This window comes from Tyto alba, unplaced genomic scaffold (genome assembly GCF_018691265.1).
Source record: "Tyto alba isolate M040663 unplaced genomic scaffold, T.alba_DEE_v4.0 Super-Scaffold_10, whole genome shotgun sequence".
NCBI lineage: Eukaryota > Metazoa > Chordata > Aves > Strigiformes > Tytonidae > Tyto > Tyto alba.
Genome location: NW_024881262.1, coordinates 20,804,551 through 20,822,716, shown reverse-complemented (window position 1 = coordinate 20,822,716; position 18,166 = coordinate 20,804,551). Strand labels below are relative to the sequence as shown.

General features: G+C 37.3%; 1 protein-coding gene across 1 annotated transcript in view; it reads right to left on the bottom strand.

Annotated features, from left to right (window-relative positions):
* The window catches only part of FARSB (phenylalanyl-tRNA synthetase subunit beta), a 40,227-nt gene extending 22,097 nt beyond the window's left edge, over positions 1–18,130 (bottom strand). The window contains exons 1-15 of the mRNA XM_042800696.1: positions 18,050–18,130; positions 16,986–17,041; positions 15,626–15,780; positions 15,027–15,099; positions 14,437–14,552; positions 13,838–13,988; positions 12,293–12,401; positions 9,915–9,985; positions 8,573–8,634; positions 8,435–8,486; positions 6,808–6,869; positions 6,171–6,378; positions 5,666–5,746; positions 2,623–2,715; positions 443–560 (exon numbers count right to left, since the gene is read on the bottom strand). Of these exons, the coding sequence (XP_042656630.1) occupies positions 443–560; positions 2,623–2,715; positions 5,666–5,746; positions 6,171–6,378; positions 6,808–6,869; positions 8,435–8,486; positions 8,573–8,634; positions 9,915–9,985; positions 12,293–12,401; positions 13,838–13,988; positions 14,437–14,552; positions 15,027–15,099; positions 15,626–15,780; positions 16,986–17,041; positions 18,050–18,107 (1,465 nt within the window). The 5' untranslated portion in view covers positions 18,108–18,130. The remainder of the gene's footprint in view (positions 1–442; positions 561–2,622; positions 2,716–5,665; positions 5,747–6,170; positions 6,379–6,807; positions 6,870–8,434; positions 8,487–8,572; positions 8,635–9,914; positions 9,986–12,292; positions 12,402–13,837; positions 13,989–14,436; positions 14,553–15,026; positions 15,100–15,625; positions 15,781–16,985; positions 17,042–18,049) is intronic.
* Positions 18,131–18,166: the final 36 nt, after the last annotated feature.

The window sequence follows — 18,166 nt, the reverse complement described above, 5'->3', positions numbered from 1 at the left end:
ATTACCAGCAGGTAGTTTCTCTCATGAGTTTCATCCCTGATAAGAATACAAAGGAGCACTAGATTAAGAGCAAGTAAAATGGGTGCAGCAACATAAGCAATTTAGTGCAGGTTCTTTTTTGGTGCAAAATTGTCTTGCATTTATCGTTGCAATCTTGCAGTGTTCTTGACAGATTTTAAGGGATATTTGGATGCCTAAGAGTATTTGCAATGTACTTACTTGCACTTTTGAGAGAGCATTTAAAATGGAACCATATCTCTAGCCACTCTAAAATCTAGCCTGTTGTGCCAATATCTTAACTCGTGCTGTGCACGTAAATAAAAAAAACCCAATGCAGTATATAACAACTATTACATTTTAAAGAAATACAGATTTACTTACTATTACCATTTGTATGGAAACATACGTCTATTATCAAAGATTTTGAGGAACTTTTTCTTACCTGTATTAGGATCTTTTACTACAATGTCAGAAATCTCAAAGAGTTTGAGAGGCAAGGGCATCTTTCGGTTAGCAGCAATAGTTTTCAGTAGCCCAGGAAGGAGGGTTGTACGTGCCACCTGCAGGACAAACATGGGTGATGCAAGTGAAATACCTTCCAAAAAAGCTAATGTTAGTTTTCTTTTTATTTTGCTCATTTGTAACAAGAGGAGTTTAAAAGCAGTCAGGTGCAAATACTGTACTTATCTCTTATGTTTAAGCATCTTTGCTTTAGAATTTTTAAACCTGAAAACGTACATTTCTCTGCATGTTCTTTATAATGCATTTTCTGAAAGACCATGCATGTGAGCTTAAGAACAGGTACCATGTCACAGATGCTTGAGCTGCAGCGCAGGGTAGAAAAACAGATAATATAGAAAGAAGTGCAAAAAAAATTCCCCAAAATTTACTCTCACTTCTTCAAAAGGTAAACACTAAGCGTTATTTTCGAAACACTAAGTGCTATCTGAAATACTATCTTTATAACTCTTGATATCAATCAGTGATATAGGCAGAACCGAAGTAACAGCAACTGATATATTCAGATTGCAGTTGTGGACAAACTGAAATACATACCAAACATACGCAAAAAATCAAGCAAGAGGCAATCACATTACTGTTCTTGCAGATATGGTCACATGTATTTCCTGTGTTCTCCATTCAAGTACTTATTTAGAAGTGCTCCATTTTATTTTTTTTTTTTTTCAGACTGGAAGAGTCTGATTCAGTAAATCTAATGGAAGAGGGATGGGAGTGACTGTCTGCTGCTTGACTGGAAGTAAAAAGTTACCATGTGCTCAGCCAGTTACTTATCATTGGTCATGCAGCATTTCTGTCTATTTGTCTTACTTTGCTTGACCAGTGAAGTTCCAGCTGCACACTCAGCTGGAAGAAGGTCCCTGGCATCATCCTGCCCTTGTCTTGCTGGCAGAGCATATGGGATGGGGGAAAAGCCATCCTGAGAATCCCATCACAGTTAACATCTAAAGCTGAAAGTTTATTGGAATAAGGAATATTCAGCCAATAATATAACTGCTTAGCAGCACTGCTACTGCAAAGGCCTCCAGTCTTTGAAGAACAGGAATCTGAAACTACCTGCCTAGAGGGGCTGACACTTTTTCTCTTTTTGTTCACACTCAGTCTTGTTTGTTTGTGGTACGTTCTATATTGCTTAGTTGCAATCACCATGCCAAATGATGTATATGAACGGGTGATAATAGTCTAAACAGGTTACAACAGTGTCTCGCATGACTGCTTATTTATGGTGCCAAACAACTGGAAATACAGGAAGCTACCCAAAACTTCTGTTCCTGAATCCCAGAGCAGCAGGAGACTGTTTTTAGTATTAGAGATAAAACTTAAAAAAGTATTTTAGACACTCAGAGAAATCAGACTTACTGAAGAAGATTTTGAGGAAAGAAAAACACAAATCACAAAACATTAATAGTCACAGACTGCCGAAACTTTTCTAAACCTTTCTAAACAAAAAAAAGCCTCTAAATTTACCTTCCCTATGGACTAAAGAAAGCATATTCTTTAAAACACACACCCTAAAAAAAATATAAAAACTATGGGTACACTTTTAGGTATTTTCAGAATTGTTGAGAATATTGTACTTAAGCTCTCACTCTCTGATTTAGCAAAGATCAAACAACCTAGAAATGAGTATTAAAATACTTGAAGAGCAATACAGGATTTTTTTTTTAAAAGTAAGATTAATAATGGTTAATAATATTATTTTTTTTTTTAAAGTTCCTATCCAGTGTTCAGGAAGTTTAGAGACTGCCAGGTCTAGTAGTTCCATTTATAATGAATATGTTTTCTAAATGTCAGAGTTACCATTCATCTGGGATTTTCTGTAAGAAGACAGCTCAATTTTGCCACATGATGTCACACACAACATGGTATTTTACGTTACTGAAAAGCTAATAGTACTTCACACCGAATCAGGTATTTTACAGTGAAAGAGTAACAGAAAATGATGGCTAGCAAGTTTGGTACGTAAATATGCACATCCTCTTTAATGCAGGAGAAGTAGCTCTGTAGTTTATAAATTTTATTTCCTGTTGGTTCCTTTCTTTACTTTTTAAGTATAAAATCTGTGATAATGTGGCTCTCAAAATTTGACCTGAATTATCTCACCTGAAATTCTGCTGTTTTGGGGTTTGCAATGCGCACTGCTTTTGTTGCAGAGATATCCATGCCAAGTTTATCTGCAATGTCTTCTTGAGAACACTGAGGGGAAAAGACAAAAACCACTAAGGTCAAGTAGTTAAAACAGACAGTAAGCCAATGATGAAACTGGTTATCAAGGATGAATAATGCAATTGTAGCACTTGTTCTGAGGCCCCGTAATATACAATCTCATGTGCAACACCCACTCATAATAAAAATTAAGCCCAGTCTACAAATCTACAATCTACAGATCTTAATTACAAATGACAATAAAGCTAGGGGATTTTTTTTTTTTTAAAAAGGCATGTGTTTATTGAGGCTTCTTTCATGGATTGCTCTCATCTGTTTTTAAAACAGAACCTCATATTCTGCCCCCTGACTTGAAGTGGGTAAAGTATTTTATTCCAAAAATAGCACTTGTAAAGGGAACGGTACCCGAGCTTTCTCACAAAGAGAAAACAATCCCTTGGGGCTGCTTACAGAAAGTAAAGTACTGTCTATGAAAAACAGATCATGTGGCCAAGCCTCCAATTTTCATAGCTGCATAGAATTCTCATAGTTCACTATTGTTGTTTTAAACTTTCTGAGTTGAAATAGTTTTAAAGCCCTTATTCTCAAGGTGTATTTTTAAGCTGGTCAGCAAAGCAATACACATGCACTTTGTAAGACTCAGATGATGTCTGTGCACATACAGCAACAGATGCTACTGATAGGATCCACACTACAGATTTCCAGAATTTATAACTTTATTAATGTATTAAAGAAACCAATAGCAGACTAGGCATGTAATTGAGGATTTGCTATATACTGCAGTCTCCCAGAAGCGTTCCCTTTGCACTGGCAGCACTCCGAAAAGTGTGTTGATAGACCAAATGTAAGGAAAATGAGCAGATGATATCATCTGAAGAAGTGAATACAAAAAAATAAAATCTTAAATGAATCCTGACCTTATGAGGGGAAAACTGTGTTAAACAGTTTTCAGATGTGTATCTAAACTATGTTATGTTACTGTGATTTAACTAACGGCATTTTGGCTCAATTTGAGCTCCTCACAGAAAGCAATGATACTCTGTACGAGTATTATTTGGGGCTGAAACCAAGAAACAGATTGTTTGCACAAATACATAAGCAGTTTGTCATATAACACAGGGCTACAGAATGTTGTAGCATAACTGATATTTGCTAAAGTCATAGGCCTCACGTTGGTATTTTAATAAAGTGTTGGTGACACAGCAGACTTTGGGTTTCACCATGCCATAGCAGAAAAACAAATATGTAATGTGATAACACGATATACTGCGTGATCTTACAAAATTATGCTGTTGCAGTTCATAAAGGTCCTCAGTTTTAGTGACGTAATATTTTCAAAGTTTTTAAGCATATTACCTATTCCGTGATGAAAAAATTTAATTATACTTATTAATGGAAAAAGAAAATCTATAAAAGCTTGATCATGTTATACATAATATTTCCCCAACATGGTACTACCACAGATAGTCTGAATATCTTTGTCAAATACGAGCACTGCAGGAAGTAATACTGGTTATGTCCTGGTTACTTAAATGAGTTAATAACAAAATACTAAAACTGTAATATATTAGTCCAAATTTTGGTTTTGAAGCTCCATGAAATCTGAAGATGTTAAAATTTTATTCAATCCATTTGGATTGCCAACTTTAGTTGCAATACCTGAACTTTTCAAATGCATGTAAGGGTTTTAGGAGCCTGCATCACTGTATCTTAAAAATCTTTGAGTAAGTTATAAAAAAATAATCTGTGATCAGATAACTATCTCTTAAAAGGCTGTGTACTTTCAGGGATGTACACTTCTGGTCATCTAGTAAGTTTTAAGTTTGGGAAAAGGTTGAGAAATTCCATAGAGTTTTTAACAGAGTTTATGTGATGGTAGCTCCCCACATACTAAATGTCCACAAATTGTACTTTAAGGCAAAGGCTTTGAGCAGATCGTGCAACAGAAAGGATTTTCTAAAATGTATAGTATATTTTCAATAGCTGACTATGCCAATCTCTGTGTATGGACAGTTAGCATATACATTTGGAGGGCATGGGGGTTTACTTAACTTTTTTTTTTAATAGTAGATCAGGTTCTCTGATCCAGTTCACAACTATGGCAAAGGGGAATGAACAAGTGGCCATGAGAAAGATTGTGTCTCCTACTGAACATTTTATTTCAACAAAACAATCCTGTTGCAAATTTTCAGTATTAGAAATTATGCCAGCTGTTAGTACTGGAGTAGCACATGCTGCTGCACAGTCCTAATTCTTGGTAAAAGATTACTGGCATGGCTGTAACAAATAATATGACTAATACCTGCAACCAGTGGTAACAATTTACTGTATTTTTCTTTGTTTTTCCATGCCAAAAAAAAAAACCTCAACAAACAAACAAAAAACCCAACCCACCAGTGGTGAAATTTACAGAGGAATTTGTGTCCCCTCTGTGTGCATTATAACTTTTTTATAGGTATTCTTAAAATAAACTCTTTGCTGACTGAATAATTACATATCAGCTTGGTATCTAATGCAAGGAATCATGGGCAAGTGACAGTATAAAAAGAGACAAATAAAACCAGAGTAATCTCTAAACTGTAGTAATATCCACCAGAAAGTACTAAATTTTAATGCTTATTTTCTTGATTATCAAACTACAATGAATTTTACATTATCCTGGTGATCAAAGTCTTGAGAGAGACTTGCTGTCTTATGATTTCATCCTATAATGTTAAACTAAAAACAGTACTTCACCTATTTTTGCCTCTATACTCATAAGTACAGGACACATTAACAGTGACTCATTCAATTTCTTTGACCTACAAACTCACAAAATATTATACTGTAATTGCAAAGCACTAGCAAACAATCACCTGCCAAAACAGTAACAGATAATACTGGTACATTTATGCAACAACATAGCCTCAGACCATCCTCTGCAGTTTTGGCTGCATCACTGTTCCAACATGCAACTAAGAAAAATATGAAACCAGTATACCAGGGCAAAAGTGAGCGCTTCAGTGAATCCAGCAGCTGCCAAGTCCAGTCTCAGAAGTTCTGTGAGCTTATTGAGGGGGAGCTAAAATGAAAGAAAAGAGTTTTCAGCTTCCATCTAAAAACATATTTTGTGTTCTTTCCTGAGGTGATTCTGCCTGTTACATTACAATGAATTCACTACGGGGGCACTATGCTTGTGTGCTTAAAATTTTTGAAAGCATCAGCCAGCTGCCTTTAGGCTTGCCTGAGGAAATGAATCTCCCAATTAGAGATTTAATATGGGCTCCCTACTTAAACCCTGTCTTTTTTCAAGTACCAGCAACCACTGGTCTTGGACTTATTCAAATCAGTGGGGCATCTGTTTTGTATCCTATCCATGGTAAATACTTCTCAAGGCAAAGCATGTCAAAATATTTAATTCCTAGGTTCTGTTTTCCCCAAAGCCCTTCTGGCATGCACTAGTCATTTACTGACAACAGAGCATTTACTTGAAGGGGCAATCTTACTTGATTAGCTATGGTGTACGTTTTCGGAATAGTCATCTGAATGTTGTTATAACCATAAGCTATTGCTGCATCTTCTACGATATCACATGCATGGATAATGTCCGCTCTGGTAGGAGGGATTTCAATCTCTATATTGTTCCCATTCCCTGTGACGTGTGACTTCAAACACATCCTAGTCAGCAGCTTTGCAAGGCTTGATGGAGTTTCACTGAAACAAAACAAAGAGAGTAGTAATTTATGGATCTTGCACTATATTGACTGGCTTTTTAAAGTAATCAGTGTTTCTGCTGCATTTGCCTTATATCCTGAAGAATCTCCAAGTGCTTTATGGACTGTACATAGACTTCATATTCCATCAGAACCAGCTCAGATTCTGACTCCTGAGACAGTAATTTTTCTTTACTTCATAACAGTTGAGCGAGACCATAAAGAATCATTCACTTTCCATGAAAACAGGGGAAGAAGTCTTACAGAGTTGATCTAATTACCCAAGATAACCCCTGAATTTTTGATAAATTAAAAACTCCCAAAACTGCATAAACATTTCAAAAACAATGCAATAATCAATGTTTTCTAGTAACTTCTTCATTATAAATGTTTATGAGTAAAAATTATGTTTTCATTTGCAGTAACACACCTGATTCCTATTTTCTTGTTAATGAGTTCAGGTTTCACCTTCTCTTTTCGGTAAGCCAGTTCCTAAAAAGACAGACAGAGCTTTTCAGCATACACAATGCCTGCCATTTCTACCTAAAAGGATTCAATTTTGACATCTTAGATATATAGCTCCTTCTAATTATGATACTAAACATTACAGCAACAGAAGACAAGTGTGGGATATTAGGCTAAACTTAATATTTTAAGATAACAGGATTCTTGAAAAAGTATTATAGTACGTGATGCAAAAGCTGTTCTTGGTTAAGCTAGAAGGTTGAGTGTAGCATGAAATCCCTGTTATTGAAACTTCCGATAATTTCTGATATATGCAAGTAACAGTTTCTGAAAGGTTTTAGTCACCAGTTCATCCTAAGTCAAAGCCCTAAAGCACTGAATAGTCATGCATGAGATCGCATGGTCTAGTACAGATCAAATGACTTTTAGGAGGAAAAGGAAATAAAACTTTCTATTTCCATATTGCCACAGAAGTATCTACTGGTATTTTACTTAGAAAGTTTGCAACATATTTGAGAATGTTATTTTGTATGTATTTACTTAGGTGTTCCTAAACTACCAGATTTACAAATCCTTAAAAACCTTAGCATCTAAAACTTTGGGGATTTTTTTCTCTATTTTATCTAGAGAGGCTTCTTTGTTTCTGCAGAGATTGCTGTTTTGTTGGATATGTCTTCAGAATTCTAGGTCTCTCCTCTGTTGATTAAAGCTGACTTTGCTAAAAGAAAAAGCTAAAACACCACCAGAAAAACTCAGTAAAAATAAGGTTTTTTGCCCTCTGAAAAGTTTGTACTTGCTTGATACATCTGATTTTATGAACTCAGCCAGATTCCTGTTTGTCTTCAGTTACTTTCAGGAAACAGGAGGAATTGCCTTCTTTATACTTATTAAGACAACAGCAAAGTAAGACTCCATTACTGCAGAGAGGTCTGTCTGGGACTGTGAATGCAGGCAAACCTGCACTTGATGTCAACATCCTGCCTTATAGACCTTTATGTAGTTGGAGTCTATAAAGTGAAAGACTGAAAAATCCAGTGTTACAAGGTTATTTTAAACTGAAGGGCATTAAAGCTTCCAGATCTGATAAGTAAGTTACGCTGAGGCTGATTTCTGCTGTCCACTGGCTTAAGGCTGAAGGGACCTCCTCCTGCATTCATTTTTCCTGATTTGGAACACAGAGGTTTTAAAGGCTTTAGACACAGATTATGACCTTTGATTGCAATCTTTACTTGTTCCTGAAAAAGTTCATATCACATGAACTCTGAACCACAATAGTGGTTACCACTCGTAACTTTAAACCCTACCCTTCTTTTTGGAGTATCATGCTATGACAGTGAGATTGTATTTTTAGCCTTAGCAGAAATGCTTCAGAATGAGTTTCCTAGATAAGGGGAAGCTGGAGTTATTTTTTGAGAGGCTAGAGAAGGCACTGACTCATATATAGATAGTGCCAAGCTGAGCTTCTACACTAGACCTCAGAACCTGTATATACTGCCTCTGCAGAAAAAGAAGACAACTGTCACTCTTACCAGACTTTGTGTAAATAAAATCCTTTCCCCAAGGACACTGAGATAACATATCACTATGCTTACCGGATAGATGTGGGTCTTCCCATTAGGATAAACTACTTCTGCTGCTTCAACACTGAGAGAAACAGAAAAACAGATGTAAAAATGTTTTTAACGCATGGCCCAAAGGTACTATCTCTCTGACTGGAAATTTATACTCACCTGAATGGCTTCTCACAATATTCACTAAACATCGTGACTATAATATCAAGAACAATTTTTGCCTACAAGATAAAGATAATAATCACATTGAAATCTGTCATCTACTTGTGTTGAAGCAGACAAAATATCTTAACAAAAAATAGGGGAAAAAAATCTTGTCTCACTCTCTTCATTCTATTCTATTTAACAGCTCAACAACCAAAATCCTAGCAGTCTAGAATACTAGATTGAATTTTGCAAAATACTGCTGCAAAGACATTTATGAAAAAACTTGAAATATTTGGTTTTCAATGTTCTAAAGCATCTGTATATCTTTGCTAAACTCTGTTCTGAAGATACACAGGGTCTTTATTACCAGTTGGAACTGGGTCTTCCCAACCTTTAGTCTAATTAGTCATTTCACTGAAGTTCCAAATGAGAATGTAGGGACTGAAGGACTCTGCATTGTTTAGAAATATACTATCAAATAACCTCATCTGCAAAATCTTTTTTTTTAAATTTAATATTTTAAGAGATTAATATAACAGAACATAATCATGAGATTCAGATCAGCTTCTCATTCTACAAGGGGTTTTTTTATGCCTGACAGTATTATTTCCTTCATGTAAACTGAACAGCAGCATTTTTATTTTTACTATCAAGGCGAGCAGTAGCAAGAATAAGTTATTGGCTTGCTTAAAAGCCACCCCCCAATGTGCAAATTTGTGCTGTTAACACATTGTGTAGTAGAGTAAGTTTTATTAAATGTCAGAATATATACTTTAGGGAAACTATCAATGAATGCACAACCTATATTCAAGAACAGGCAATTATAACGTCTAGGCTTTCACGCCTCAGCTTTAAGTTACAAAATTTGCATATGGAAAGACTTCTATTTGACAATTATTTGCACAGCATCCCTGCTTGAAAAAGATAACCAAGAAGAAAAAGTGCTTCTCTCAGCCCAAATTTTAAGTAGGAGACAAAGTGACTCTTTACAAAGAGTATTCCAGCAAAACAGTCAGTCTCTGTGATTTTACTCTTTTTGAAGCCTTTCAGATTTAGAAAAAGTGTTCAACAACAACCCCCCACCCAATTACTTAAATTACTTTCTTGTACAAACTGAACACTTAGTATCAATGTAAAGACACAGTAAAACCAGTATCCAGTGAAAATGCAACATGGTCTATACAGCAAGCCTACAACCACATAGTCCCACAGCCTGTTCTGCCCTCTTGCAATGGTAGGTCAGCTCCATAAAGTAAATGCCTGGCTATTGCAGGTCTTTGTGTATTGGAGCCCTACAACCCCAAGGGAAAATAATGATATTGCAGCATATCAAAAGCAGGAAAGATTCATTTACCTTTGTAATATCTGTGCCTGTACATTCAATAAACACATTTCTGGTGTTTACGCTTATTTTTGTATGATCTCCTGAAACATATAAAGACAAAAAGATGTTAAAAAATGTTACTATTTTTCTTGCAATGACACCAATACTGACTCCTTTTGTGATTCAGAAAGACCACTGTCATCTTCCACAGCTTAAAAAGCCACAATGCCTGCTGCACCAACATTCACGGTTCTTACCAGAATAGCAGCTCTTTTTACTTTTAAATTTATAAATCAAACAGAGGAAAAAGACAGACCAGATTTACTGACCAGGTTATACTTTCCATTGAAAGACACACAGATCTACTGGTGTATCAGTATCCAGTTGAAGCAAACTAGCAGGAGAGCAGCCATCTGCTGGTTGCAAACTGGTTCTGCACTTCCAGAGCATCTCCTCTTTCCTGGCTTTAGTAACACATTTGCATTTCATGTGCAACGCGGCCTTGGACAGAAATGTATGAAATGGTTTTTAAAAAGTGGTTTACACTGATGAATGTCCATAGCTATTTCTGTGAATAACCACAATCTCTTGACACTGTTTGCTAACACACTATGGGTTTGTCTACATTAGTGATTCAGGTCCTAGCATGGCTTTCTTTTCGGCATGAATTTGTTTTGTGTCTGTACTGAGAGTCATGAGGTGTGCACTGAAGCACACCGCTGATGCACTCAAAACTGTTTCTCTTCTGGAAGAAGCAAGGCAGAACATACATTCAGGGGCATCACCAAAAGTGTCTCTCCTGCAGATTGGATGCAAAGTCCCCCAGCAGTTGGTTCCCTACAAAAGTGGGGTTCTGTTAGTAAGCCACAAGCAATCTAGAGCAGCTGTACAGAAATCTGCCTTGTATTGCCTGTTAGGTATAGATGTGCAGTGTATACCCTGAATGAATTTCATTGCTGGTAACCATGCAGCATGGACATAAGCAGTCCTAGAACCGTATTGGATTGTGCCAAATCCAACCTCTTCGTCCTTCTCACCTTTCATTGCACCATTCAGTAACGCAGATGCACCCCACAGGAGGCAAAGGGAAGCACACACTTGGATACGCATGGGCATTCTTGCTTCCTTTGTTTGACCCTGAGCAAGTCATTCAGCTTCTGCATTTTAGTTTCCTATCTGAGAAACTAGGTCACAGCTAGACTGAAAGTTAGGTGCACTGAAGATCTTAAGACTAAAGGGATTTTGTATTCCCTGCCCTTTGATGCTGTACCTCTTTGCAGATGGAATGTATTCAGCATCCCTGGACTCACTTCAAAGCAAATACAACCTTTCACTTAAGTGCTTGTACATAATCCAAAGAAACAATGCAGATGTTTACATTTCATTATCTGTTTTAAAAAAACCTTTAGGCTGGAAGTGACAGGTATTAAATTTAGATCAACCTTTTTAACTGATAAAAATATGAACAATATGCAATGCTTATGCATGGATCACTCCAAAACTGGAATGAGCCTAACAACGCAGGATCAGACACAGTGGCTGACACCACCTTCAACTCAGAACAGTTGTTCTTGCTAGTCCCTGCCACAGAGTTTGAGTTGCCTTTTCAGAAGATCTGGGTTAGCTGATTAAGATATGGATAAGGTCAAATATGAAAAATACATCCAAAGAGATTATCACTGCAGATTTTATCCGTCAGGGTAGGGGAAGTTACTGATTCTCAACCTAAATATATAGGTATACTGAAATATCTTCGTTAAAGGACTAATTCTTGCCATATCGTTAATTGGCTTCAGTAAACATGGCTCTCAAAAATCACGCATAGTTTCTCTTGCATTCAGAGGAAACCTGTGTTTAGAAACAATGCAAGAAAGTCTATACCAGTTTATTCTTTTTAAGCCATTGAAGTTTTCTAGAATCACTTATGTCATAGCAAAAGGATCCACAAGAACTGGTTCACACTGCTGATAAATACACTGGGCTTAAGACCTACTGTGACCACATAAAATGGAGTGCAAAGCAGACTGTTACAGTTATCAGTTTACAAATAATTTTTTACACACTTCTTTTAGCTAAATGTCTGATGAAGAATGGCTATGTATGCAAACAAAATGCTTTCCTTTCTCGAGTTCTAGAAGGGTATGAGAAGCTAAATGCAGAGGTTTGCAGTGGGATTTTTACATTCTCTTGTTGAGGAAAAGAAAAGAGGAATACTAGCAGCCTAGGGAGGGAGCAAAAAATCTGGCTGCATTTAAACTGAAAGAAGGAAAGAAAGCTATACGACATTTTAAGTGAAAAACAATTGTCAGAAAACAGAATAATCCCTATTACACATCATTGTTTCTGACAAACACTCTGACTCACACAAAATAACAGCGACAGTATAAACTAGTCATAAGTAATCTTACCATTGATAATTGGTGGCATGGACAGAACAACACCATTGCTGTCATAAATGACAGGATAAAGTGGCTTGTTTTCAATTAGGTGTAGATAGTGCCGAAGGTGGCTGTCAGTCTGGAGAAACAAAGCACAACCTAAATTTCACATTAGCTCACTTGTGAAATTCCATAGTGCTGCAATCCTTTGCTGGGAGATTAATGGGAATTTTGGAAGAGGGAAGGATTGAGCTTAGGGCTAGGTACTTCACTATTAAAAGCCGTTTGCTCTCTGAGGCAGAGAAATGAGAGAACTGGAGTTTTGGTTTTCTTTGGAAGTGTTAAAAAATTATTTCTTTATGGATTCTCTCAAAGATGCATAGGCCACGCTGTCCAAATGATGCCCTTGTTCACCATGGCAGACCTTTCATTGCCAAACCCATGGGCATACATCCTTAGTTTATAGGAACTTTCCTTAGAAGTGATAAAAATTAACACTGCAGTACTTTCAATTATAAATTGCTGAATACTGACACCCTTGTGATTAAATTTGGTTCAAAATTTACATCTGTTCCAATGACATAGGTGTATGCTGCACCAAAAGCACCACTTACTTTTAGTCCCTATGATACCCATTGCTTCCTAGCTCTCTTATCAGTAGTCAGAAAACTTTATCTATCTATACATAGATATATTTATTTATCTCTATGACCATATATATATTTATATTATATATATATTTTATATAAAACACCTAATAGCTAAATATATACTTAGATATTAAAGTATCTATTACATTTATATATGGTTATATTTATATATATTATATACAGATATAAAATTATAAATATGTAAGTATAAACATATGTTTATATATTTTATACGTATATATATTTATATATTTTTAAATGTATATCTATTTATTTATTTATCTCTGTGACCAGTATGTGTGCTCCAGCAGGGCACTGTAATGACAGTGACAATAGTATTGCTTTCAAATGCTGACATTTAAAGTGGCCCCTATAAACGTCATAAAACTAGATCTGATAGAATCCTTTCATCAGGATGCTGGGCCAAGAGCAGTGCCGGACTTAAGTTGAGCCTTTTACACAGGTACACTTGCCTAATAGGTAGTTGGGTGAATAATTCTACATCTTCCCCAAGTAAATTGGCCAAATTAAAGTTACATTTGAAAATTTGATATTATTTATCCCAAGCTGTTCTCAGCTTTGTACACTGAGTTTCCTACCAGTGTAGATAGATAAATATACAACCCTTTTACAGTATTATTAAGAGCATCATGAAAAGCAGCCTTTGTGTTGATAAATCTGAGAGTTAATATCAAACCCACTATTATAAGAGTTATGCTTAGCCACAAGATGCCATCTTTCATGTACAATGAAAGATGCATTTCTCATGAATAAACAAAATGTGGAATGTTCACTGGCTGAAGCTACAGAAGATAACTGTGTTTTACTTGTAAGAACAACACTTATTAAGAAGGATATGACACATTAAGCCTTGCAAATTCATCTTTCTGCATTTAGTGCAACAAGTCTGAAAAATCCCTCTTACCCTATAGAGATCCATAATTTGTGAAGCTGTGTACTCCTGGGATTGATTCAAGGGCTTGAATTTAATTTCAGAAGGTGCTTTAGCTGTATAAGTAAATGGACCAGAGACGGTGTCCAAGTCATGGGTACCTATTGCTACTAATGCTCTTCTCCTAGAAAGAAAGAAGGCAAAATAATGATTTTACTAGTAATATTTGGAGTTCCTTTAAAATAATATCCCATGATGCTCTATAATTCTATGCATTCATAGAACTTACTGAAGAAGTCAAAGGGCAAGTTTGAGAAGCCCAGAAATTATTTTCATGAATAACATTTTAATAAATATTAACAACACACCTAACAGTCAAAGGCAAATCCAGTTGGACTGTCACAAAACGGTTCTTTCTCAACTGTTGTAAAGGCTGTAACAGCTATTTATGTTGAAAAGCATTGAGAGCAGGCAGAAAACAGGCAAGGAAATTAGAAGGATCAAGAGAGCTGCTATAAAAGATTTTCCTTAGCATAAATATAATGCCTCTCTCCAATAGGGATGTGCAGTCTTAACATGTGATAAAATCGTACACATAGACACTATACACTACTTTGAACTTAAGGACTAACCTGCAAATATTTTGGTGTAGTTTTTCTTGGAGATCAATGAAACTATCGTAACGATCCTTGGTAAAAGTTATATTACGAAGGACTGCAGCTACAGCATGAGGACGTATGTGGACAGTCTGCAATATGCAACAGCAACACATTGTAAATTTCAAGTACACATAATATACGACACTGAAACTGATTAAATGTGCACTTTTCTTCATAAAATCCTCTTTTGTAAAGTAGTAATTAAAAGGAAAATTAATGGAAAGACATCAGAATCCCCAAGGGAAAAAAACAAACTCACTCCAGGTCTGCTAGAGACAAGGTTTCCAATATACTGTGTAATGGCCCAGCAGGTCAATGCAATGTGAACATCTGAAATTTTGATTTGATCTGCTACTAGGTTCACACAAAATAATTTGTCTATTGTTTGTCCCCCTCACCTTCCCTAAAAATAAAAAACGAGTAGAGATATTTAAATTTCTTTAGCTCTTGTTCTGCAAATAAGATTTCCAGTCTCACTACTCTTATAAAATTGGTACTGATATCTATCTTTCTAGTTCAGAAACTCTTCAATAATTTTACAATGGTGCAGTAAACACTTTTACCTCTTCAGTGATAATCAGCCTCTGACCTTCACCCTGAGCTGGTATTATCTTTTCGTACCTGGGGAGATTTATCCTAGAATAAAACAAGAAATAAGTCTGTAACTGAAAAAAAAAAAAAAAAAAAGAAACTTCCCCAAATGCAGGAAACTTCAGAAATGTAGCAACATTTATATGTAGGAAAGTTTCTTGGTAACATTTCTTGGCATGTAAATTAGCTAACTGTTTAGAACTTGTTTTCTATAGGATAGTAAACATATTACTGAACTAGAAAGGAAGGACTCAAGAAGATAAAGTCACAGCAGAAAAGTGAAATATATCATTTGTTTTGGTATTTTTTGCAGAGAATCACAAGGAACTCTGCAGGAGTCTCAAACGGAACAGCAGTTGAAAATTTTTTAGAACAGATCCAAAACCCAGTAACATTCTAGTCTTTTAGAAATATACGATAGATCCTCTCCAGAAGAACATCTGACAAATCTGACCTACACATGAGATCATACTCGAAATCCAAGCAAGTGGCATGTTTGTTTACTGACCAGAAACGGACTTGTATTTAAACAAACAACAAACCACTCAAACACCTCACAGCTCTGCATTACCTTTCTTTAAAGACCTGCAGTCCTCGGACCAACCCCTCGAGGCAAAGAAGATCATAACGGTTGGCAGGAACATCAATTTTATATAGAACGGTGTCAGATGCACCCTTTGCCTTTTCTTCACCTTTTTCTTTACTTATAATGTCTTTCTCAGATGTCTGAAATTAAGCAAAAATATGATTTTTAACATGAAATATCTTAACATTGGCAGGAGTATGATAGTGAGATAATATGAAAAATTGTATTAATTAGAAATTTAACAGTGTAATTTGGTTTTATACAGCAAATGTACGCACCAAATACCAAAAATGACATATAATCTAAGTCCTTCTCAGATTCAGAGATTGTAATGCAGTATACAGACAAAAAAACAAAACCAAACCAAACCAAAACAAAAAAAAAAAAGATCGCTATTAGGATTTGAATTGTAAAAAAATAGATTACAGAAGCACAAGTCTCCCGGTTAGCAGATCCCAGTAAAGAAACAAGACCTTATTTTTGGCAATAGATTGGCAAATGATTTGTCATATCAAGTCTATTCTGAAATAAAGGATAACATATGATGTTCACATATCTTTTGACAAGCATAATTGGAAGTTTGATTAATTCAAATTAAAGAGCAAAACAAAAACAGGTCTACTTGAACAAGATTTACGTGGCTACAGTTAACAGTTCTAGCAAATTTTCATAAGTACAGAATCTAAATCAAAACCTTAAAGTAGTTATAACTTTGGTAACAATGCCCAGGACAATTACATTTTTCTGGATATTGCACAGAAGAATGCATATAAAATAAAGCCAAACAGATCTTGTAAAATACATTCAATACGTGATCTGTGGCCGTATTTACGCTGCTAAATAAAATGGGGTCAGAGACTGAAGACCAGGTGGCACAGACTCCCGACCTCCATGAAGTATAGCAATATGCTATCTTGGGGTCTCTTGCTTCCAAGACAGTAATTTTTCTATGTCTTTTTTTTTTTTTTTCAGAATCAGAACACCTGGGTTAATACAGTCTATTACAACAGTATTTTAGAACAAGAACCTAAAGGTACGTGTTAGATACTCTGCGCTGTGGTATGGAGATGTATGAGGATGTTTCAGGATGGAAAGCCTGCTGCAGTACTGCTGAAAGACCATATAGGTCTAGGGGACCCTCAAGTCTTGTCCACATGGCTTTTTGAGGATACCTGGGGCATGGTATCCTCCAGACTTTGCCTAGACATTGTCTTGGTACAAGCTAGAGGGCATCGGCCAACACTGTACCAGGGCATATGCTGGAAATAATGCAGTACAAACTCTTATCAAATCTGATTGCTGTCAGTACACCACATCTACCGAAAAAGTAACAAACACTACTTACAATTTCATCAAGCTCAAGACCAAACTCAAAGCAAAGCTCATTAAATTCTTCATCGGCTGTGAAGGAAGAAGGTGAATTTTGATTAATATGCAGACCTCAGACTTTTAAAGAATTTTTTTGTGTTTGTTCTGAATGTTTTCAAACCAAATACCTAATGCTGTTTTGAAAAAAAAAAGGTAATTTAAAGAATTTTACTTATATTTGCATCCAAGTAGCCGTTTCTTTAGTACATATTGCATTTACTGATGTGTTACTCTTACAGTCCCAGCAAGGGCTTCTCAGCCTCGGGGCCTAGCTCCACTTCCAGCTCCTCAGCCATATCTGTCAGGGTGTAACTCTGGCCTGAACAGATAACGAACACAGGAGGGAGTAACTGGACAGGTTCTGTCAACAGCTACTTTTTTCATCAGTCAGCTTGTCATACAGAGGTTGCATCGACTGTGTTATGACATGTGAGTAACACAACCCTGATCTGGAAATGGACATTTGCACCCGTGTGTCTTAAGAGCCTACCAACTCCAGCATGGGCTAAATAAACTGCTGCATGTCCGTAAACGCGCTTTCAGCCAGGTAAAAAATTCTTAAGTCACGTTTCCGAAGAGCTGGGGAAGAGGGACCAAGTGAAAAGCCGATATTGCTTGCTTTGCCTGTTCCCACCTCTTCCCTCTCCTCTTTGATTCAACCAGTTCCCAGAGCAGACTGTGCAGCTCCAACCAGCAGCCGCGATTTGCAAACGCGCGGTCCCGATCCCCGGGGCGCCGTGGACTCGGACAGCACGCCGCGGGCCGAAAGGCCGGGGGGATCCAGGGCGACCACGCGGCTTGGCCTGGCACGCCGTGGGCGTGTGAGCAGCTGAGGGCCGCGCAGCCCGCGCCTTCCCCCGCGGGCTAGTTCAGCTCAGCTCCGCGGACACGGGGTGAGCAACGAGCGCGGCGGGGCTGCGGGCGGGGGGGCTGGCCCCTCGCCGCTCCGCGGGGCTGCGGCCGGGGCGGGGGGCAGCCGGCGGAAGGCTCCGCGGCCGATCGCAGCGCGGCCGGGGGGCGCCGGGCCACCGGGACACTCACTGTAGCTCCTGCCCAGCGCCTGGAAGAGCAGGTCCCGCTTCACGCTGACAGTCGGCATGGCGGCGCCCGGCTCGCCCGCCCCGCGCCTGCGCGCCCGCCCGCCAGGCCCCCGCCCGC